General features: G+C 38.2%; 1 protein-coding gene across 5 annotated transcripts in view; it reads left to right on the top strand.

Annotated features, from left to right (window-relative positions):
• slc4a4a (solute carrier family 4 member 4a) overlaps nt 1-24,484 on the top strand; it is a 79,166-nt gene extending 54,682 nt beyond the window's left edge. For 3 of the 5 annotated variants that reach the window (XM_050051003.1, XM_050051002.1, XM_050051001.1), the window contains 14 exons: nt 309-483; nt 567-700; nt 1,986-2,260; nt 3,940-4,010; nt 5,841-6,026; nt 6,154-6,267; nt 7,368-7,529; nt 9,827-10,005; nt 11,669-11,741; nt 13,648-13,716; nt 13,868-14,041; nt 15,226-15,387; nt 18,295-18,374; nt 21,870-24,484. In XM_050051003.1, coding sequence (XP_049906960.1) covers nt 309-483; nt 567-700; nt 1,986-2,260; nt 3,940-4,010; nt 5,841-6,026; nt 6,154-6,267; nt 7,368-7,529; nt 9,827-10,005; nt 11,669-11,741; nt 13,648-13,716; nt 13,868-14,041; nt 15,226-15,387; nt 18,295-18,374; nt 21,870-21,978 — 1,963 coding nt within the window. In that variant the 3' untranslated portion in view covers nt 21,979-24,484. Of the gene's footprint in view, nt 1-308; nt 484-566; nt 701-1,985; nt 2,261-3,939; nt 4,011-5,840; nt 6,027-6,153; nt 6,268-7,367; nt 7,530-9,826; nt 10,006-11,668; nt 11,742-13,647; nt 13,717-13,867; nt 14,042-15,225; nt 15,388-17,172; nt 17,267-18,294; nt 18,375-21,869 lie in introns of all 5 variants that reach the window. The other 2 variants (XM_050051006.1, XM_050051004.1) reach the window with 1 other exon arrangement.
• Nucleotides 24,485-24,969: the final 485 nt, after the last annotated feature.

Genomic DNA, 24,969 nt, shown 5'->3' with positions numbered 1-24,969 from the left:
TTTTAAAGAGTTTATTCAGCTCAAGTTGTCGGAGAATTTCCTGAACCTAAACATTTAAATTCTAAATGACCTCATTTGAAAACATTGGTTTTTACTGGACAAATGAGGACAAATGTAGTGGAGTCAAAAGTACAATATTCACCTCTGAGTTCTCATTGAGTAGAAGTATATAGTATTATGAAGTGGTAATACTCAAGTAAAGTACAAGTACCTCACATTTGTACTTAAGTGCAGTACTTGAGTAAGTGTACTAGCAGAAGTTACATTCCACCACTTGTGGAAAACCCTGTTTGTTTCTTTGTTTGCAGGTTTTGTGGTGGTCTCCTACTTGACATCAAAAGAAAAGCGCCTTTCTTCCTCAGTGACTTCTACGATGCAATACACATTCAGGCTTTGTCGGCCATTTTGTTTATTTACCTGGGAACTGTGACAAACGCCATCACCTTTGGTGGTCTGCTGGGCGATGCTACAGAAAACATGCAGGTCAGTCTGAGATTTAAACCTGTGTAACAGTTTGTAGATTGTTTACCATTTATGTTCTGAACTGTTCCCCTCCATGTGTGCAGGGTGTGTTGGAGAGCTTTCTGGGCACAGCGATCGCCGGTGGGGTTTTCTGTCTGCTGGCCGGCCAGCCTCTGACCATCCTCAGCAGCACCGGTCCTGTTCTGGTTTTTGAACGGCTGCTCTTCAATTTCAGCAGGTACATCTCCATTTTCAGAAGCCCAGTTACTAATTACTAGATGATTCAGGGCTTGAAACATGCCTTATCATCATATTAAACTTTGGTTGGTGATGCTCAAAACGCTCCAAACTTTTTTTGTTATGAAATTTATCTTTCATGAAAATCATGCAGAGTATCAGGGCCACTATCGTGGGGAAAAAAATAAATATGAGAATGAAGTTGACATATTGTAAGTCTTTTTATATCTTTGAAGTTGAAATATTTTGAGAAAACAAGCCATGTAATTTCAAGATTTAAATACTCAGATGCAGTAAGAAGGTGAGATGACTCAGCTGCCTCGTGGCAAATGATGGATTTGATAGTGCGACTCTTTCTGTGGAATATTATCCCTTTTTGTAAAGATGTAGATGTGAAAGTTTTGTCTCCCCCCTGTGGCAGTGACAGTAATTACACAAATACTGTCGACGTGTGCATATGACGTATGCTTGCAGGTTAGCTCGCAGCATCTTCCCCGCCCCCAGGAGCGCTCTCCTCAATTTTTCCGGTACAAATAATGGCAGAGGTTAAGCAAAGGCAAACGGGAGAAGTTGTTTGGATGTGCGGTTCTTGAGAGAACTATAAGCAGCAAACGGCCGCTGCATTAGTATTTTACAAATACCAACCAATCCAAGAGCAGTAACACGGCATCTGTGTCTGCTCTTAGTTTCTTCTTGTCTCTCAGTGCCTTCCAATGAGGAAAAGCTACACCAATCGTGATCCATGTTTTGCCCCCGCCGTCTATCACTTTCTTATTTTGACGTTATACCTTCCTCTTAGCGCCCAGTTTTGTTTTTTTTTTGTTTTTTTTTAACTGGCGCATCCACTTCAGATTTTTTGCCATAGCTGCTGTCATACTCCCACCTGCTGCTCCGTCGCTCTTGCTGGTTGATGTAAATCACATCACTCCAGTATTCCAGCCCTGGAAAGTTGCCACAGACACCAGACACCACAACTCCGGTATACTGAGAAATACAGAGCTTTCCCTGGCAGCAGTAGGCTTAATCAGCATTATGTGAACTCATTTGGCAAGAGCTTGAATGTAACAGACGTTCATTTATATGTAAAAGTCCCGCGCTCCAGCTTAAACAATATTGACTTTTTTCCTCAAAACAGCTTTATTCTCATGACATCACTGGTTCTGCTTAAAATATAACAACTGTATTCTTTATTCCACACTGTGCCCCTAACACTCTTTAGCATATAAAACATCAAAGATATTTTTCTGACTAGTTCTGAATATTTGCTTTGGTTTGTCTTCATACAGAGATAATGAATTTGACTACCTGGAGTTCCGCCTGTGGATCGGCCTGTGGTCTGCGTTCTTCTGCCTGGTGCTCGTGGCCACTGATGCCAGCTTCTTGGTTCAGTACTTCACTCGGTTCACTGAGGAGGGCTTCTCCTGTCTCATCAGCTTCATCTTCATCTACGATGCCTTCAAGAAGATGCTCAAATTAGCTCACCACTTTCCCATCAACTCAGACTACAGGATCGACTACGTGACACAATATGACTGCCTCTGTATGGCCCCTGCTGTTCTAGGTAAGATGTTGTCTAACCTTCAGGTGTTTAGCTGAAGCAGTGTGTGGTTTTTCCCATGGATGCCAATATGACACTTCAATATTGATTAGGTTGATTAGGTTTCGTCAGCATTTTGTAAACCAAGAGGACATCAGTTAGTTTAATTTGATTAGAAGGGTTAAGGGGAGGGTTTATAAACAAGTTTGTAATGGTGTCATTGTTTACGTGATCATGTTGGCACTAAAGATTTGCCATCTCTCATGGAACGTTTGGTTGTAAAGAGTAATTTCAGCATTATGGGCTGCTGAGTTTTAGTCAAAGACTGTATAAATAATGGACGTAGTAGCTATCATGACATAACTCAGTGGTATGTGGAATGTTGTTCGAAGCCTCGCGGTCGGTATTTCAGCCGTCACCATCTTGGTTTTATGGAGACAGAAGGGACTACATTTGTATAAGACGCTGGAGCTGTGGACAAGCAAGGGGTGGCTTTGACTCATAGACTGTCATTCAAGCAGCCCCGCCCTTAAATATACATAACTTTGGGCCTTAATAAAGTGTAATCCCGTCTTTGTCTTGTGTGGCATGACTGCTAATTTTTTTCTGTGTGTGACCATAACAGAAAGCAAACAAGTGAGGCTGGTCAGGCTTTAAAAAGACACAGGGTGCCTCTTTTTATTTTATCTTCTGATGGAAGATGGGAGATGAAGTAGGGGGCAACCCTGAATTACTGCTCATCACCTGTTACTATACTTATTAGGACACTCATTGACATTATGCATTCCCTAGCCCTTTACCCAAACCTAAACTTTATACTAACTGGGACCTTAAAACCAAGTCTGAACCCTCAAACAGGCCTTAAAAGGTTGTTCTGAAGGGGGGAACAAAATGTCTTCACTTTCCAAAAATGTCCTCACTCTCATGGTCTGAAACTCAAATTGGTTCATGATATAGAATAGATGTAGAGGTACACACAGACACACACACAGAAATATGCCACTCTACGCAGAGCACAGCACATACCAGGGGGTGGGAAACAGCTGTTTGCTTTTGATGGGTGAGCAGGTGGGTGTAATTCAGACAAATCAGGTAAACTCTTGGGTGGTGGTTTTGATTCATGGATGGAAATGTTGGTCAGTCGGTCGTTTGGTCTTTTGAGTCAATGCTTTGGCCCAGAGTGAAATATCTTCACTCTTAATTTTGTCTTTTGGGCATTTTCCCTCGTTAACTGGAAATGAGGGAAATGCAGCAAAGGTCCCCAGCTGGACTTGAATGTGCACTTGGTGGTTCACAGTCAGTGGGTTAACCACTGAGCCACAGAGACGCTCCCAGACTGATATCTCTTTACATCTGGATTGTCTTGAAATGAACTACATTGGTGGCACTGAGATTAGCTTATGTGCTTAATGTAAGTGTGATAGCATGATACTTACTGCTGGGACAGTAACATGCTGGATATATGCTAAGTAAACATGCATGCTACATTGAACACATTAGCATTTAACTCAAAGCAAGACCAAGCCTGAATGCAGCTGAACAGAAACAGTACAACACAACTAAGATTTATGAAAGTTTAGCAGAGTGTGTCAAAACAGAGCTGAGATTCAGATGTCATAAAATGGACATCCATTCAACAGTGTCGGCCACTGCAGCATGTGAAGTGTTAAAAACTTGCATTTTGTTTTGTCATGTTTTTGCAGAGAATAGTACAGACATCATTGAGGATCCTTTAGAAGGTACCTCAGAATGGATCTGGAACAACACTGATCTGGTAAGTGTTTCCTGTTTTTATAGCTGGAAAAAAAAGATTTATCATCTTTGACATTTTTTTTTTCAACATTCATACTGAATAGAAAAACATTCGTATTGGTTGTTAATGTGATATCTCATCACCAGTGGTGGATTAAGTACTCAGAAATTGTGGTTAAGTAAATGTAGCAATACTACTTAATGTAAAAATACTCTATTACAAGTAAACATTCATCAGAAGAGTGGCCCATTTCAGATGAATATATATTATATTACTGGATTATAATTACTGTTGCATTAATGTGTTCATCACTTTAATGTAGCTGCTGGTTAAAGTGGAGCTCATTTCAACTAGTCATTATACTGCTGGATAGATTAATCCATAATACCGCATCATAATTTCATATTTTGCTTTAATAATCTGAATCGGTAACATAACCAGTAACTAATATTGTCAGATAAATGTAGTGTAGTAGCAGTATAGAGTAGCATACAATGAAAACACTTCACCTATTTACAGTAGTTAGTCACATTGTACCACTGTTTATCATCTATGCTAATGTGTGCTGTCTTAACCATAGCTGTAATAAACAGTACTGTAGTTTATATATTTTATGTAAGCATTGTTTCAAACTGAGAGTCTGGATGCTGCTGGAATTCTTTGACAGTCTTGAAATACATCTGGGAATTGGGTCACAAATCACATACCAGCCACAGCTGGCGAGATAAAGACAAAATTAAAGAAGACAGTTCAACAATGTCACAATGAAAATAGTACAGTCCGATAAGCACATTGTTTCCAATTTGAGGTTTTTTTGACCCTCAGTTGGCTCGTCTTTATCTCTGTTTACTCCAAAACACTGCAAGTCTGAGACAGTTATCAGTCAGCTTTGCTCAGCCTCAGTGTCACCGTCACAGCTTTGGTGGGACGCTCAGTAGTATTTATAACTGTTTCATTGTAACCTTTTTAATTTTTCTGTAAAATCCAGATAATAAAATATAATGTGTGTGGAGAGGTCAGGAAGCCACAGGTCGCATACCATGGTATGAAAATTATCAGGTATTATATAAGAATCTAAGTCACTTTCAAATGGAGACTTTTTCATATACTTCCATGAAATATGGCCTCAAGTTTGAATTACGGTAATTAAGTATTTGTTCAAACAAAAAAAAGCTTTTATTCTCGTTCCTTTGAGGCTTATTGTTAATGATAATTATTAAAATTGTGTATCATTGAGAAATACTGTGTACTGTGACACCGTGATATTTTCTGAGATGGTTATTGTATCGTGTAAATCTCATACTGTAGCAGCCCTACTCTCCTCAATGTAAAGTAAGGAGAAAAACAAAGAATAACCAAATAAGGGAAACATAGATAAATTGAAAAATAAGGTAACATAAGAAGCACTCAAAATGAAGAATGCAGAAAAACTAAGCAATCAGCAGACAACAGTTCAATAACAATACAGAAAAACATGAAAAACAATATGGGGGAAAAGTTGGGATAAGCGAAAAAGGTATTTATATCTATAAAATAATTCGAAATAATTAGACATCATTAATCAAATGTGATGACAAGAGCATACATTATATTTAAATATACACAAACATCTCATATAAAGATGAAAATGTAAGTCATAGACTGAAAGAAAGAAACAAAGGCCTCGTTAAAGTTTGTCAAAGTTACAAATTGTTGTAGCATTAAATAAAGTTTATGAAAATTTATGGGGTACGTATTTGCCCAAACATTATTATTCTAAATCAAATAGGGACATAGAGGCATTAATGAAACTTTGAGTTCACTGATGATCCTCTGTGACTTATCATGATGGTGTTTGTTTCCCCTGTGCAGCCAGCGAACGCCACATGGTCGTCCCTCACAAGGACAGAGTGCTTAAAGTACAAAGGAGAGCTGGTGGGGAAGTCCTGCGACTTTGTCCCCGACATCACCCTCATGTCCTTCATCCTGTTCTTTGGCACGTACACCTGCTCCATGTGCCTGAAGAAGTTTAAGACCAGCCAGTTCTTCCCTACCACCGTGAGTCACACTAAGAGAACTCCACCCGACAACTCATCCGTCAGGGAAATGAATCAGGTGTCCAAATGTTTGAACAGCAGCTTACGGAGAACAACTTTGTCAAGTGTTTGTGTTAACTTTCACCCAGGTGAGGAAACTCATCAGTGACTTTGCCATCATCCTGGCCATCCTCATCTTCTGTGGAGTTGATATGCTCGTAGGAGTCGAAACTCCCAAACTCATTGTGCCAACTGAATTCAAGGTGAGTCCCTCTCCTGCCTCCTAACTGCTCATAGATACAGTCAAGGTGTAGTCATAGTTATGGGTTGTGATGAGGGCGGAGTCAGCAAGGGGGAAATGCTGGGAAGGTGTTTTTTTTTTTTCTCACATGAGAGACACTGTTACATTTGTTATAGGGATGTTTGCAAAAGAAATCTTGCATTCACAGTACTATGTGACAACAGCATAATGGGGACCCCTTTATAAGTTAATGACTTACAAATTCATTTGAACCATCTCAAATGATCTCCTTTTGGTGCCAGGAAGTCTGCATCTCTCCTGACCGGAGTAAGTTTGGGGGCAGGGTAATAAACATCTGACCCTGCTGAGGATGGGCTTCTCGATGTGCCCACACACACATCACAGTAAAATGAACCACAGCCTTTTTGTTTATTGAGTTTTCCACAGGTAACATTCATTCAGTGACAGAGCATACATATGTGAACATGATTACAATTGTTTGTCATAGTTTAAGTTGTTGTAAAGTGAGAATTTATAATGATAGAGACAAAAACAGGAACAGTAAAAACATACCCTGAAATAATCGACAAACAAAAACCAAACACATACACAGAAATTCAGAGAGAGAAAAACACAACAACCAAACAAACAATTAATCAAACAATATATTAGATGTGCAGTACCATATCACAATAAAAACACAACCACCACTCTTTGAAAAAGCTCATTACATAATCTTATAAAATGTAGGATATCTCCTATCCAGCAGGTATGAGAGGGACAGTGGCTGTTTTTAAAGGCAGGGAATGACAACAATATCTTAGGTGGTGGAAAAGTTGTTTTGTCTACATATTGAAATTACTTGAGCAACACACTGAGCCCCCAAAGTGCTCTGTGCAGAGAGATTTTAAGTCACTTTGGACTAAAACATCCACCAAATAAATGGAATGTGAATCAATCTGATGGGTTTGAAAATAAACAGCAGAAATATAAATTAATTTATAGTTTATGAGCTGAAAGAAACAGTAAAAGACACAAATTCTCTCTAGTGTGTTGAGCACCAATGCCACTTATTTGTCATGTTGACTAATGTGCCAGAGCTTCTGTCTTCCTCTCTCGCAGCCAACAAGTCCTAACCGAGGCTGGTTCGTGCCCCCGTTCGGAGGAAACCCCTGGTGGGTTTACCTGGCTTCGGCTCTCCCTGCTCTGCTGGTCACCATACTGGTCTTCATGGACCAGCAGATTACTGCTGTGATTGTCAACAGGAAGGAGCACAAACTGAAGGTAAAGAGGAAACAAGTTCTTGACAAAATGTGTATTCTAAGTAGACTTGCACCGATTACAATTTTTTGGGCCGATACCGATTTCCAGAGTGTTTGGATGGCCGATTCCGATTTCATTTTTTTCAAACCACTTTACAGCACACAAGATACTGCAATATTTTCTATCTTTCCTTTATTAGAACATTTTAACCAAGATACAACCAGCTTTTCAATAATCATCTCAAACAAACAAACAAACAAACAAACAAACAAACAAAAACAATGACACAGGTTAAGAAACATTTTCCTTTTTGCTCAAATATAACTTCAGATACAGTATTTAAATAAATAAGTAAAAAATGCATACATGAATAAAAACATAGATAAATAAAATAATAATTCGTGGTGTATAGCATTTGTGGATAATTTCTTGAATAGACAAAAGTAAAAATATCTCCTGTGGAAAATTCACACAGGTCTTCAGGATGCGCCCGCCAATAAGTGCAAGGACACGTGCATCCTCGGCACGCGGACACACGCCTCATCAGTTTCAAGCGGCACAGTGCAGCAGAGAGAGCTCCGCAGTTCAGTTTAACACGGACAATTAACAACTTTCTCCTTCTCTCTTTTGATGTGTGTGCGTGAATGATTAAGGTGAGAAGCCGCCCATGTTTTACTTCTTTACATCGCCCAAGCCGTGAGTTGCACATGTGCGTTTGTGTGTGTGCTGCTGATGTTACACAATGTCAAACATGCGGTGCAGCGAAAATTTGACCGCCGTTTTATATCGGCATATTTTAGACTGACTGGCTGTCACAGGTCATGGCCAGTCACGTGAAAACCGGCCCGATTCCGAGCACTGCCGATTAATTGGTGCAAGTCTAATTCTAAGTCTAATTTGTAAGGAAATTCTTCAAAATGTCATTGCTGTGTCAATACTTATATAGTTGATGTACTGTACTGTATGTGAGTGAGGCAGCGGAGGGGTGGAAGTCTTTCTGTTCAGTTCTTGTTCTACAGATGGGTGGATCTGTGTTACAACAGTAACTGGATCAAAATTTAGTGCAGCATATGATTTTGCAGCGTAACTTGCATAAAAAATTGCTGTAAAATCCTTGAATATGCTTTTTTTACTTTGTAGAATGCAATGTGTGAATGTTATGCAGCTTTTCACTGTCATGATAAATAATTCAACAACCAAAAAAAAGTTTTCAATGTCTAACTTTGATTTATACGAAGTGAGGATTTTCATGCGTTTCCCACAACATGCTGCAGTTTGTGCAGGACACCGGCTACCTTCACACTGTAGTTAAATATTGATGTCATTCTTCTCATGGGAGTGAGAGATGTTTCATGGCAGTGACTGAACACAGTTTAGTTCAAAAAGCAACTGCTTGAAATGTTCAGAGAGTCAAAGCAGCAGTAATTTCTTTGATTTCAAAGGTGTCACTTATCCCTTTAAAAAATTTGCACTCCCTAAAAACTTGGTGTTTCACCCAGATGGATGTGATTTTTGCAGGATGTAGCAGTGCATGCTTTGGCGAGCTCTGTGACTCTCCACCCGTGCTCTGGCTCTGAATGCTTGCTCATACTTTGTATGATAACCCTGGTGCACCTTTAAGAATGCAGAATAAAATCCTGAATTATTTTGGTTTGATGACAATGAGAGATTGAACTAAGTGGTAAAGTATAGGCTAGTTTTATTTACAAGTATGAAGACATACAGATTATATTGTTCATGTTTTCCTATAAGTTGTATATTTGGTCTTACACTTACTTACATGGAAATTGATAGTCTGCCTTGTAAGCTCGTTTGGGCATGTGTTGATCCAAGATACTACATTGATATTGGAATATGGATCCACTCCACATCTGAGGAGATTTTTGTTGTTGGACATACTGTAGTCCATCTAAATATCAATATATTTTAGCACTATTAAAGTCTAACGTAAGACACAGTTGCAGCCACGTCAGCAGTACAAGGAGCAAAAATCTAACTGTATCCTTAGAAGTAAAAAATAGGTGTCAGTTGGCTGCAGGTTTAATCTTGGGGTTAAGGCAAATATTACGTTACAAAACAACTTTTAAGGTTACGGTTTTGTGATCCAAAAAGTGACAAGCTGACAAGACACAGGGGGCACACAAGGGCAGAACCAACATGCTCGTCTGCTTCTGTATTAATCAGCTATCATATGATCAAACCACATAAGGGCTGCTTGCTGTGTTTTAAGTTTGCCTGTGTGCAGCCGTGCTCTGTTATTTCCCGAGCATGTCCATACTGTGCATGACTTTTGACCTTGTGTTTGTTGTCTGAACCAGAAAGGGGCAGGTTACCATCTGGATCTATTCTGGGTGGCCGTCCTGTTGATTATTTGCTCCTTCATGGGTCTGCCGTGGTACGTGGCCGCCACCGTCATCTCCATCGCTCACATCGACAGTCTGAAGATGGAGACAGAAACATCGGCCCCTGGAGAGCAGCCGAAGTTCCTGGGTGTGAGGTAAGACTGTTAAAGAGTGCAAACCATAAACTTAGTACTTTATTACAAGATAGTGTTGTGAATTTTTCACCAGGATCCACATGAAATGCAATGTCAGACAATCATAATGATGGCAGGTATGATTTTCAGAGAACAACAAAATTCATGCTCTCAAGTGTTGTTGCTGGGACGCCACCTTTTCAGGTGATGAAAAAGGTTTGTTGCGTTTCCCGTCATGGTCGGCACCAACCGACGACATATCTAGCAGACCATCTTTGTCTGTGCGTAGTCACCTTTCAAGTAGCCAAACCACTTCCAAATTATTGATGTTGTGTAACCTTTTTATTTTATCCAAAAATTCATCTGTTTTTTGAGGATAACCCAAGCTCTTCCTCAGCTTCGGCGCCTCTTTTCTCCTCACTTCCACGAATTTCCCCCTCTTTTCGTTATGTCCACGCTAACTTTCAGTTCCTCTTCACCTCAGCACAAACTCTGGGGTGAAAAATGGGCGTGTACAATGACACACATCCCCAACACTGCAGACTGACTGATAGCTGTCTGTTAACTTCTGCTGCATGACACGCTGTTTGGATCTATCTAGGGCTATCCATATCTAGTAAAAATGACTGTAGTTTATCATCGGCATCGGCATACATTTTATTGCGATACATTTTATCGCCCAGCCCTAGGTATGTGCACCTGTCACCGAAGTTTGACACTATAATAATAAGCTGAATATCATATAAAAACAACAATTGACAGCCTTGAAGACTCAAGAGTGCATCAGGGATGACGTTCTTTTGACGTCAGCATCACCCTGGTTCCGTCGACAAAAAGCCAATGGGATTTTTCCATTGGATTATTGCAGAAAAGAAGCTTCATGACACTTACACATTTTATTCAGTAATATAATCTTCACTAATTAACACCACACTTATAATTTCAAGTGTAAACGCAATCGCTGGAAATTGAAAGCTAACATTCGGCAGAAAGCAAACTACACTATGGTCGCATGACTTAATGTCGCCACCACAAAGAGGCTGTAAAGCCGTGTTTGGCATGGTGACAGCCGCCTTTTTTAAGACTTTACTGAAAGCACCAGTAAATGCATCTCCATTAAATTAAAAAAATACTGCATTAATCTCTTATATTAACTGTATTTTAAAGAAGTAGTCAGGAATAACAAATCATCTCTTCTTGTCATCCCCTGTAGGTTTTAAAGAAAAATTCCCCCTGCTGTCCATTAGTGACTGCATGAACTCAATAATTGGCCACATTAAATCATTATTATGTCTTTGTACATGTTCCAGGTTTTGTGTTCATTATTAGATGTGGTTCAGACACTGTGATTTTCTTGCTGTTTTTATTGCAGCTTGTTTTTGTGTTTGGTGATGTCCTCCAAAGCCTCCTGATGTGTCAGCTGTAAGCTGAACTAACAAACTCCTGTTAACATCCACACCGACTTTTGAACTTCCTTCAAATATTGGGTTCTTTTTTTTTGGCCAAACTGAGTGAAATTTGGTACATAATACAAATAACATAAAATAATGAATATACTCAAGTAATAACACCATCTTTGAGGCTTTTCTGGGACTTTGTTATTGTAAAGAAAAAAGAGCCGAAGAAATACAGACAATAGAGTTTTGTTCATGTGATAACTGTATTTTTTGTTTTTGTTTTGCAGAGAGCAGAGGGTGACGGGTGTGTGTGTGTTCATCCTGACAGGACTGTCTGTATTTATGTCTCCTATTTTAAAGGTAATTCATCCTAGAATGTTCTCTGTTTTTTAGCCATTATAAGTCAGTCTAGTTTCTTAAGTTTTAATATTTAAATAAAAAAACCTAAAATAAGTGATATCTGTTAGTTAAAGCAGTGGTGGATAAGGTAACTGAAAGCCACACTTGAGTAAAAGTACGGATATTGTACCAGAAAATTACTTAAAAGTCTTACAGTATCTGGGGCCATATTCACAAACATCCTGAGAACACTCTCAGAGAGTTCCTTACTCAGCCTAAAAACTTTTAGTAAGGAGTCCTAGTGTAGGAGTGATTTAGGAAAGTTCTCAGAGCAGCTCTGAGCAAGGAAGGGACAGAAACTTGTACCTTAGTGAGGAGGTGTGGTTGACCCTGTTGCTAGGTGTGATGCATTCTTTTAACAGATGTGATTGGCTGTCACATACACACCCTTCTGTGATCCTGTAAGGTGTGGACACCCAGTGGAAATGAAATGAAATGCTGACTGTGAAAATGTTGTCATTGTTAGTGTGATCACTGCTGATGGAAGGTTGAGACGGACACAAGTCATCACTGCTGCGCTGTTGTGTTTTTCCAGTTTTTCAAGTATCTTAGTGTTGTGATCGTTGTATGTCTGGCATTATTATGATATTGTGTTAGATGGGAAAGGCGTGCATACCCCTAATTGGATCGACCACAATTATCCCTGCACAATCTCATCTGTAGCATTTCATTTACTCACTGTCATCCAGTGTTAGGAGAATATTTCTCCAACCTCTTTGTGTTTCCACCATTTTCTCCTCTGATGAAGAAACTCTACTCCCAACAGTCTGCACCTTAGGAGCTCTTTTAAGTGCTAAGATGGTTTGTGAATAACTTTTATCTTTGCAAGGACCTAGCCTTAACTTTAAAGGAAATTCTAAGAAAACATCACAGTTCTAAGAATTTTCTTAGAATTTCATCACCAGGAGCAACTCTTAGTACGGCGAAGCTTTGTGAATACGGCCCCTGATATTTATTGTAGTTAAATATCAGAAGTCATTTTATAACATTAAATGTAATTTACTATATAAGACAAGTAAATGCTGTTAATAAAACAGCAGGGTGTCAGGATTTTGAGAGTTATGACATTTATTTCTTCATAAGATGTACAACACCTTAAAAATGGAGCCTACGTCACACAACAAGGTGTTTTTCACTACTTAAAGGATTTAAAGAACAAAATCCAGGTTTTCCTTCCTCTTCTTTCCTCCATTCTTCTGTCTATCCCCTCCTCTCTCCCTACTCCCTTCCTCCCTTCCTTCCCTAATTTGAAGTAACTAAGATTCTTAGGGGAAATGTATTGGAGTAAAAGTGAAACCTGACAGAAAAGTACAGATAGCCTCAAAAAATACTTAAGCACTGTAATGAAATATGACTTTGTAACATTACATCATGAGTTAAGAGTTTTAGGCTGTTCACCTGTAGTGTCTCCATGTAATCAACACACTACATCACCACAAAAACACTACTTAACTTGAAGGCTACATCAAAATGAAATAACCAAAATAGCTTGACACCAAGTGACAAAAAAGTACTTGATCTGGTAATAGTGGTTGTACTGCTGAGTACTGGTATTTTATTACGAAGAGGACTTAAAATAAAATTGAAAAAGGTGATTTGCTTCTTCTTACTGTCACTACTGGGTTTATTTTTTGGGTTCTCTTTGAAACAAATAAAGAGATATGTCTGTATCAGTCAGTTACAAACCTCTAAACTATACTGTAGTCCATGTGTGAAGAGGTCAGAGGAGCAAGAAATTTGAGCATTGATGAACTTCCAATGCCATAACTGACAAAAATGGAATATCTGATTTGTATTTTTTTTTTTGTCCACATTGACTCAACATTAAATAATCTGATTTCTTCTTTGTTTTTGTTTTTTTAACTAGTTTATTCCCATGCCTGTGCTGTATGGAGTCTTCCTGTACATGGGGGTTGCCTCTCTCAATGGAGTGCAGGTAAAAAAAAATTTCTAGTTTGTCAACATAACATAAAATGAGTAGGATGGAGTGTACAGCAATAACCTGAAATAACACCCGCTTACTATTATTATCCCCTAATAGACATGTCATGTTAACAATATTTAAACTGTCTTCTGTTTGTCTGCAGTTTATGGATCGTATCAAGCTGCTTCTGATGCCAGCGAAGCATCAGCCGGACCTGGTTTACCTGCGACATGTCCCCCTCAGGAAGGTCCACCTCTTCACCTTCATTCAAGTCCTTTGCTTGGCTCTGCTCTGGATCCTCAAGTCCACCGTGGCCGCCATTATATTCCCTGTCATGGTAAGAAACGTTTATGTTGAGATTCAGCAAATGAATATTCCATTTTTTCACTGACCTGTATCTTTTAAGATCACAGTTTTTATGCTGCTAAAAGGTCACCAGTCTTTAGTATCCACGAGCCTAATTAGTAATAGTTTAGTGTGTGAAATATTGATGCCACAGTGAGGAAATTCTCCCACTGCTAATAAACTCATGACAACACAGGTGTTACCGTTTAAACCAGTATGTTAAAAGCATTAAACTGGTGAAACATGACCTGACTTTATGAAGTAGTCACAGGAAGTGCAGTGTGTTTGTCAGTGAGATTAGCTCTACAGCTATCATCATCAAGAATGTGTCTACAAAATGGTCATTTTTGGGCAGCGGCTCAGTTTGATTTATTTTAGGGAGCAATGGACTAAGGAGGAGCAGCCACAGTGAGCTGTTAGATAAAGAGCTACACACCTCCAACTCCTTTTCCCTCATTAATGTCATCAGAGTTTGTAACTGTAACCATCAGTCAGTCTATTTAGAATTTATAATCAGTTTTCTGTCAGTGAACTACAAGAGGAATCAACTTGTCATTTTAAGGAAGGAGTGTTTAAATAAAGTGATCGGAGATAAAAACAGCTCAGTGAATCCAGTCGTCTCAATATTATCAGACTGAATTATGGCCACATCAAACCACTCTGTGTACAAATGATAAGCTTAATTTACATGTCAGATGATTCTTTATAAGAGCGATAAGTGACGACTGCTGTGGTGTTTTTATAATTACGGTTCAGGGTCACAAATCCAGCACTCAAGACTTTATTATGCAGTTTATGGAACTTGTGTACTTTGTGTTGTAGTCATTGTTTTTACACAGGAAGTGCACTGCTTAATTTATCATTTATATTCTATATATTTTAGGTTTGAAACGATCAATAATCATTTTATAATTCTTGGCTTTTGTGCCATTGGAGATTGAAATAATGTATTTTTAAAGTTGTGTATCGAACTCGTTATTAACCTTACTTTTTTACTGAAACTAATATTTCAAAAAAATGTCTTGCATATTGACAGTAAGGTAAACATTTACAATATTAAGAATTGTATTTAAACTCTTCTAATTTAAAGGGCTTCAGTAGATCTGACTGATTATTAATTCAGCAAATAAAAAATTATCCCCAGTCCACCCTAATTGTCTTGGTCCTCTGTTTTAGATCCTCGCTCTGGTGGCCGTCAGAAAAGCGATGGACTACATGTTCTCCCAGCATGACCTCAGCTTCCTGGATGACGTCATCCCAGAGAAGGACAAGAAGAAGAAGGAGGATGAGAAGAAGAAAAAGAAGAAACGAGGAAGCATAGACAGCGACGCTGAAGACGTAAGAGTTCAGAGTTTACAGTTTCAATTCAACAGTATTGTTCTGGAGCTTCTTATAATCTGATTTACATGACAGTTCATTCCCAAGTCTGTGGACCTCACCAACAACCTGCAGCCCTGCTCCCAGTTTTCTCTTCCTTTGCAGCAGCATGTGCTATTTGAATATTTATCCACCAGCAAACCGAATATCCAACTCTACAGGTGCATGTTTGCGTTCCCGAAGTTGTAGATTTCTTTCCCTCATTTTAAGTTGATGTAAAGCAGTTTCCCCAGTCATTAAAGATGAGAAGGTTTGAGGTGTGCGACAGGCTTGAGGAAAAAAATCTAGAAACCTTACAGACAAAATGTTTCATTTTCAGTGATTATTATATTAAACATGCTACAGATTTTGCTTTGTGCTTTGACAACTGAAAGTCAAATTTGACAGATTTTCATTAGATGTTTTTTTGTTTGTTTGTTTTTATTGACAGGGAGCACCAAAATGATGTTGCATGAGTGTTTATTTTGTTGCATTTCTAACATTTAAGACGATTGATGACTTTCTTAAGGCATAATATACTATGACTTTTTTAAAATTATTTTTTAAGGCATAATATACTATGACTTTTTAAAATGATTTTTTAAGGCATAATATACTATGACTTTTTAAAATGATTTTTTAAGGCTAACTATACTGCTACTTTTTTATAATTACTTTTTATGGCGTACTGTACTTTGACCTTTTGACATACTATACAATGATTATTTTAAAATTATTTTATGACGTACTATACAATTACTTTTTAAAATTATTTTTATGGCATACTATACAATTACTTTTTAAATATTTTTATGGCATACTATACAATTACTTTTTAATGATTTTTTTTTTATGGCATATGCTTCTTTGACTTTTTTTAAAAGTATTTTTTATGGCAGACTTTACCATGACTTTAATTTTATACTATGACTTTTTTAATACTTTTTTAAGGCGTACTATACTTTTTTTTTTTTTTTCCTTGCTTTTTAAGGCATATTATACCATGACTTTATTCTTAAGGCATAATATACTTTGACTTTTTAAAAATATTTTTTATGCCATACTATACTACTACTTTTTTTATAACTACTTTTTATGGCATACGATATTTAGACTTTTTTTTTAAGTTATTTTTTATGCCATTACTATGACTTAACTTTTAAGACATACTATATTCTGAAGTTTTTGAAGGCATACTATAGGCCTACTATGAGTATTTTAAAAAATTTTTTAGGCATACTATACTATGACTTTGTTTTTATGGCATACTATATTATGAATTTCATTATTTTTTTGTGGCATAATATACTATGACTTTTAGGGGCATACATAACTTTTTTTCTATTCTACTGTATTGGCATTTTTCTAGAGTCTCGTTGAAATAAGTCATCTCCCAAGCTGATCACTACTGAAGCTGGACAACAATAGGTTAAACTGTTATTAAATTTAAGTACAGATGCTCCTGAAATAAGCTCTTACCCTTTGATTCTTACAGACAGGCAGAAAGGTTTATTCAATAACTGATTTTCTCACTGCACCAGAAACCTCTCAGTGCTGTGCTGCCTCGTCTCTTTTACCTTTGGGAACCAGGAAAGTCTAAAATGGTCCCAGAGATTCAAGATGCATCACCAGCAGCTGTTCTGTAACCAGCAGCATTAGGGAATGCAGGTCATCCCAGGTTTAGTAATCTGAATGTGTGTGCTGATGCTAACTCACCGACAGCCCCAGAGGTCCTGTCTTAGGATGTGTGTTTCCTCTCTCCAACAGTCTGACTATCCTTACAATGAGAAAGTTCCCAGCATTAAAATCCCCATGGACATGATGGAGCAGGAGCCTTTCTTAGGTGATAAGGCCTCTGACAGTGAGTAGACTCAAACTACCTGCAGCACTGGAGGAAAAATACTTCTTCCTCTGGATCCTGACTGACTTTTTTCTGCTCTGCTTCCTCATTCAGTGTCTCTGAAGACTTCCTCTATTACTAAGAGTTGACATTGTTGCCTGTTGTCTCCAACTCACTGCATGACATTAACGTTTTTCCCCACCTTTCTCTTTCTTAATCCTCCACTCCGCTCCAAAACATGCATGAAATTAACTCACTTTTTTTTTTCGTAGATTGTGATGCTATATTATTTCTCCCCCCCCCCCCCTTTAAATTCTTGCTTGCTTGACCTATTCTTTCTGTTCTTCAGTTTACTATTTCACTCTACCTGCTTTAAAATATTCATTGTTCATTTCATGGATTTTGTTGTAGACACCACTGATTTAAAACGGACGCAGCTTTACCTAAAACAGCCTGACAATTGGCACACTTACATCTAACTTTTGCTTTTAACATGTAAATATGTTGGTCAAGTAACAGTTAACATTTGTACCACATCAACTCACTGGCTTCTCATCTACTTTATTACTGCATACTAAAGTGAAAACAATTTAATTCTCACAAAGCAACTGCAGAGAATGATCTACTACCAGTAAGTAATAATAAAAATATTTTATCATAAAAGCTTGACTTATAGAAAGACTTCACCAAAACAGTTTTTTTCTTTAAATACATCTGCATACAGTTTTTGTTTATCCCTAGCATGGGAAGCTGTCAGGGCTGGGCGATATAACCACTATGTACGATATATCGATATATTTTCAAGTAAGATATAAATTCAGACAACACTGTTTCTATAACACTCACAAGTTCTCCATCAACACTCAACAGTCACAAATTAAACTTAATAACTTAAGTAGACAATCTAATAGATTCTGTACATGAGTCTGCAGGTTGTCGATCCTTTCAAACCCTCGTAGCAGCTGATGTCACTACCTGATTCAACCTGTCAGACCAAACATATAAGCTCGGCTAAATCCACATGCTAATGACTGTTTTTTCCTCCACAGGAGACAAGTCCCCATCATTCCTTGAACGACACACATCGTGCTGAGCAGCTTCGCTACTACAAGGCCAACTGCTTGTCCAGGTAAGATGTGTGTGTTGAGTGTGTGTTGAGTGTGTGTGTGTGTGTGTTACTGGCTAACGGGCCAAATTAAATGTTAAAGAGGAACAAAACTAAATATAACTGGCACTGAGTGTCTTTTAAATTAATTCTTTGATGACTGTGGCATCAAAGGTCGCAAAACATCAGAGGGCGAGTTAACTAGCTAACATATGATGCTGGTCTGAACTTTAAAGGTCAGCTGGAGTAATTACTTTACCTATGGCTGAGCTGCATGTTTCCAGTGGGTAGCAGAGGCACCATGCTTCAGCTCAGACGTCCCTCTGGAGGTTTAACATGAAATAACTCTTTTTTTTTTTTTGGGCCACTTAGAGGCAGCATAAACAACTTGTGAATACAACATTGATCTGTCATCACCTTTTAAGTTGATATGGTGAAAACAGTTGTCATTTACACGTCCTGTTGTTGTGGAGAAACACTATCATTCATTTGGAGTCGTGTTTATGTCTACCTGATGAGGATTTTAGACTTTTTGCAGGTTTAGATTTTATCCAGACAAACACAAGAAGACATTTAGGGGACAGTAGTCTTGCCACCAGACAATCAGAGATCTCCGCCTTCTGATAGTCTGGGGACACTCCTTTCTAAAGTGTGTTTAACACACCGGAGAAAACGGCCGGCGACAAAGCAACGCCTCTTGCATTTTTGAAAAGGACACGCCCTCCCGGAAATGTGCGCTCCCCCTTTTCTCGTCCGCAAGGAAACAAACACACAGAGAGCTTGAAAATGGATGCCGAGAGATTTAACTCCGTTTTATCAAACGTGTGCTCAGTCCACAAGATTGTGGAAATGAAGGACTTACAGCGACTTTGTTTAAAACTTTTAACGCAGTCGGACTATGTTTACGAGCACAAGAGTTCAGCGAGCCACCGAAGGACCGCCCTGCGGATTTACTATTGGTTCTGCAACGTAGGGAGTTTTTTTAAACTCTGAAATTGTATCCGCCCATCTAAACACAAAATCAGGGAGAAAGACATCACTCTTTAGTTAAGCAAAGCGTCTAAAGACTGACTTGTGAGTCTAAGGGGACAGTGAGGAAATAAAAATGGTCCAAAACGATCCCAGTCTTTGCTTCGGCACTGACCTCAACACCGTCACTGGATCAAGACGAGTGATTGTTGCGTGTTGAACACACATTGTGCCTCACTGATGTGAGCTTTAGAGGAGACAATCAGTCTTAAAGAGGCGGAACAAGCCTTTTTCGTGCAGATATTTACAGGGATGATTATGATGCTCAAGAAGAGATTACATTTCTCCATCATGCCCCCAGCCTCCCATGATGACCAGGATCCACTGGTATGGTCCTGTATTAACCCATCTGCTCTACAGTGCTGACGAAAGAGGATTATTTTTTTGGGACAATGTGTGAAAACGCAGCTGTGATCGCAGCACATCTGTGATGCCAACAAACAACTTACGAGATTTGTTTGTTTTTTAATAGACTGACGGATTGGCTTTTGTTCACATGGCTGGTGATTCAAAACATATTCTGCTGACAGATTTGAATTGTCTGTGTGAACATAATTTTCTTGTACACAGTTTTTTTTTTTTTGTTTTTTTTTTTGAGTCAAACATTTGCCTAATATAAGTTAACTGGCTCCATGCTGAATAAAAAAACAGCCTTAATTTCATCCCCTGGCAGGAACTGCAGATAAACGAGAGAATATGGACATTTTATCCATGCTGTTGGACTTTGGTGCTTTTTGTCTATATATTTATATACACACCTATTTCATAATAATCCTGTTTCCTACCTTTACTGCCCTTCTTCTTACCTGTTATGTCTTTTTTGTGTAAGTACAAGAATCTGTACATAAACTTGTCCAATAAAGCTGATTCTCAGTTTGATCTCATGTTACTTTAAAGACCTCAGACATTTCAGTGATCTGGGCACGTGTCCATCAGAGTCAGTGACGTTAGATGGGGCATGAATCTGGTAGTGATGACATTACGCTGCTGCCTCCCCCGCCCCCAAAACTAATCTTGTCCCCAGTACGACTGAAGTCAAATTGCTTTGAGCTCAGATGACCTCCGGAACCATCAAATCTCGATTATTGGTTATATTTCTGCCTTGAGAGACCAAAACTGCTGCAATGCAGACAGTAATGATTTATCTCTATAATGCCTTCATAAACACATCAAATTATTATTAACAGCCCACAAAAGGCTACTTTATGATCCAACCGCTGCACCTCTAAGGTTCAGCTCAATCAGTGAAACTAAGTGACACTAAATATCAGCAGCACTGTCAAAGAAATGTTTGTGGATCTACCACTTAACCACTTTTCTGAAGACTGGACACTAACAGGGATTTTGCTTGCCTGAAAGTACAGAGACATTTCAGGGTGCTTTCAGACCTAGAGTTGTCTTTCTTTCATCTCAATCAGGGACTAATTTTGCTCCAAAGTTGTATAATTGCCTAGGGTTGGTTCGTGTTCTCACAGCAGCATTTACAAGCATTCAAGACCAAATGCGTTCTGCGAGAAAACTGCTCTTGATTGGTCAGAATTGTGTCCTACAGTAACGTTGAAGAGGAGTACACTTGCAAGACAAAGTTGCAGTTTGGTTCAGAATGAGGTCGGAACACGTTCTCACCACAAACAAACCGCACCAGAGTTTGTTACCGGACCGAGACCTTCTCTTTTTGTGCACACCCGAGTGTGATTGCCATGTTCACACCTGCCCAAACGAACCACACATAGGGGGCAAATGAACTTGAGTTAGATTGAACCGAACCAAACAGGGCAGGTATTAACATGTGTCCCAGGTGATTGGATCACAAGTGGACGTGTTTATTTGCATACAGAGCAGAGAAAGTGGATCCGATCACAAGTGGACACTGGAGACGCATGTGGAGGTGTTAACAGACAGACATAGAGCTGTCCACCTATGATCCGATTACCCAAGACGCATGTTAATACCAGGTGTAAAGAGGCTCTAACTATTTATCCTCTACTAATGTAAGGAGGAGTCTAAAAGTCTGATTTAGATTTCCAATTGGACACTCTGTGTTGCTTAAAATTCAAAGATATCAAAAAGATGTTTGTCCCGCAGAGCTTTGAGAAAATTCTGAAACTGTAAACATTTTTTTAAAACTAACAGTAGGAAGTCTTTATGATGACATTAATAATAAAACATTGATTAAACTTTATTTAAAGGATTATTTTGGTCTGATTTTCATAGTTTGGGCCATTTTGTAGTTTTGACAAGTTTTCAGTATTGATGTATCCAAGTTGTAGTAAAACAGAATTATCCTTTGAAAGGACAAGCTAGCCAGCTGCTGGCTCTAGCCACAAATTTTACAATAAAGACCCAAGAGTATCAAACCTTTTCTGGAGGGAAATGTGAAGTGGGAAGTGAGTAAGCCGATGTATTTCCCCAAACTGTCAAAGTGTTGCTGTAATTTAACTACCTTATACGTAGCATGCATCGTAACAATGAAATCTCTTTGTGTTTCAGCCCTGAGATGAGTCCGCTGAAGCCTGTGCCTCAGATTAGAATAGACATGGACCCAGACGATGATAATTCTTTCTACTGGAGGGGCAGAGGCTCTGAAACGTCTCTGTAGAGCACCAAACCACCGCCAGGCAACTCCTGCAGCACCCGCAAGACAACTTTTACTTTCCTTTATAAACAATATCCTTTTTAATCTCAGAATCCTCTTCATGATTTCAAAACTTTGTTCTGAGTTTATCGTACAGAAAAGAAAGGTCTAACACAACACACACAAAAACAAACGTTCTGTTTCTAATGATGAAGCCATTTTAAAACCATTTCTTTGCTCACAGTCTTCTCAGTATTTTTCCTCACAGCTCCACAGTAAACAGATAAATGTAACTCCTTACTACTCGTCTATGCAACTCTTCCCACATATCAACAGTAAATGCTGCAGCTCTCTCTGACCGCGCATGAAATGCCCTCCCTGCTCTTTTTTTTTATAAATATATATAAATATCATCCGTCTGAATTTTTATATAAATCAGAATTACTCTAATAACGTTTTCCTGTAGCAGGAAAATTATGTTTTTATAGCTCTACCTCTTGTTTTAGATTAAATGCTTATGAACAAATGCAACATGTTGATTTTTGACGCAGCATGGGGTTTTGATATTTTCTCTCTGTCTTGTAGAGTTGAAACGATTCAAGAGATTCACTGTATTATAGCTTGTGAAGGAAACGTGTGCAAATAGATTAAGTTAATTAACAGTTAATTAACAATGCACATTTGTATGTGCAGATGAGGTAAATATTTTTATTATCACTTTTTGATGCAGTTTTGATCGCTCCACTTTCTCTTTCTAATTTTCTGAATCTTTCTTTTATGTGTTCACTTCAAAGCTTTTGTTACTCTTTTAAATTCAATCATTTCTTTTTTTTTTGGTTTTTCTTTTTTTAATGATTATTTTGTGTGTATGTTGGTAACTTTTTCCTATGTCCTTTTCTTTCTTTTTTTGTGGGTAGAAAACAGTTCAGCGATTCATAATCATCTGATTTTCCTCAGCCAAACTTAAACTCTAACTAGAAATGCATATCATATAAATCGCTTGTGCTGCACAAACTACTTTACCGAAGTGGCTTATAAGAGATTGATCCAGACTGAAATTATTATGGTAACGATGTGATAAAGGGATTAGGAGGGAATCAAATCCACGTAAGCTCCACGCAGCAGGTTTATTTCTTTTCGTGTCAGCTGCTGTTGGAATGATCTGATGTGAAAATGGGATCACACATTTCTTTTTGTGTTATGTGTAAAACGATGGGTTTGGATTTTTTATATAAAGAGTCTGTCTATATAACACTCACGCAGTACTGTATGTACACTGAGGAGTTATCGATCGCTGTCATCTTTTTTTTTTTCTTTAAAAATTACTCAATCCGATTAATTGATTCTTGAATTAGTGGCTGATTATTTTAAAAGTTGTAAAGCAGTTCTACTTACAAGCCTGAAGTTTGCAGCTTGTTCATGATAATTAACCCATGCTCCAATTGGACAGTTACTTTTTCAAGTTGTCGCTATTGCAGTGCACATTGAAGTAGTTGTTGTGTCACAAAGAAACAGTGTGAGAATTTTGGATTAAACAGACCACAATTTTAGGGGATACCCTCTTGATTTGGCTCAAAAGACTTCAGCTAACTGTAAAATACACTTTTGCTAAATTTTGTCCCCCATCTTTTTACAGTGAAGTAACAGTAGAACGATACTGTTTTACAGCCAGTATGGAGAGGAGAAATGATAACAGCGCACGATAGCTTAATATTTTAGCGTAAAATCCAAACTCATCATTAAAACAAAACATCCACAGTTGTTTTTAGTGCTTAATTTCAATCTGCTAAAATGAGGCAGAGGATGTTGTACAAACTATTTCACTGTATTTCCCACAGAGTGGCCAGTGAGTCCACAGTCACAAAGAAGAAAAATTGAGCCTCTTAGATCTGACAACTTGACTTTTTCTGGCCAGTATTACTAAAGCACTGTTCATCATGACAGTACCCCCACTTTATCCGTAAAGGGCACACTGAAGCACTTTCTCACTTGGATATTTAAGTCTTTAGTGGAAGTCCTCTCTGTCTTCATCACCACTATCAAGATAAAATTAAACTGTGTGATAAACGAGCCGCCTTCGTCCTCTGTAAATCATGTACATAAAGGCATGTGGGCGCGAACCAAAATGCAACAACTTTGTACCCTCACGGTTCATTGTGTTGAATTTGTTTTTGTCAGTTAATTTCAGTTCATTAGCTGAAGTAACGACGCAATTTATTCTCCACATCAGTGTTTTTAGTCGTCAACAGCAGCGAGTGGGAAAAAGTGTGACTTAATGTCTGAGACATATATGTGGGGAGTTGTTAGTTTAAAGTGTGTCGTACTGTGTGTCAGCATGTCGGACAAAAATCTACAACATCAAGTGAAAAAGTTGTTAATGATGTTAATTTTAGCATATGGAATAAATACTGATACATTTGTTTTGATTAACTTTTTGTGACTTTTTAGAAACAGGTGAAATGGTTTATTTTAGAATTTATATTTTTCAAATGAAATGTATATTGAAAATAAACAGAATTATCGAACAGTGATTGTGTGCTGCTTTTCATTGTGAGTGGAAAACTGAAGGAAACATTTTCTGAAGTAAGAGAAGAACAAATTAGTCATCGCTTGGACAAACATTGAACTACCACTTGAAAGTTCATGTTTTTCAACATTTCACAGTTGAAGGTTAGCACTCTTGGATGAGGGATTACCAGCTGGACTTACTGCTGGGATGTAATTACCATGCTTTCGGGAAGTATCGAATTGGGCCCCCCAATGTTGAACCGATGTACATAGTAAGGTCATGTATAGTCACACAGTAAAGTCATAGTATAGTATGTCGTCCAAAATGATGAAAAAAAGTCATAGTATAGCATGTTGTCCACAATTATGAAACAAAGTCATAGTATAGCATGTCGTCCACAATTATGAAAAAAAGTCATAGTATAGCATGTTGTCCACAATTATGAAAAAAAGTCATAGTATAGCATGTCGTTCAAAATTATGAAAAAAAGTCATAGTATAGCATGT

This window comes from Epinephelus moara, chromosome 8 (genome assembly GCF_006386435.1).
Source record: "Epinephelus moara isolate mb chromosome 8, YSFRI_EMoa_1.0, whole genome shotgun sequence".
NCBI classification, from domain to species: Eukaryota; Metazoa; Chordata; class Actinopteri; order Perciformes; family Serranidae; genus Epinephelus; species Epinephelus moara.
This window is presented reverse-complemented; position numbering and strand designations above follow the sequence as displayed.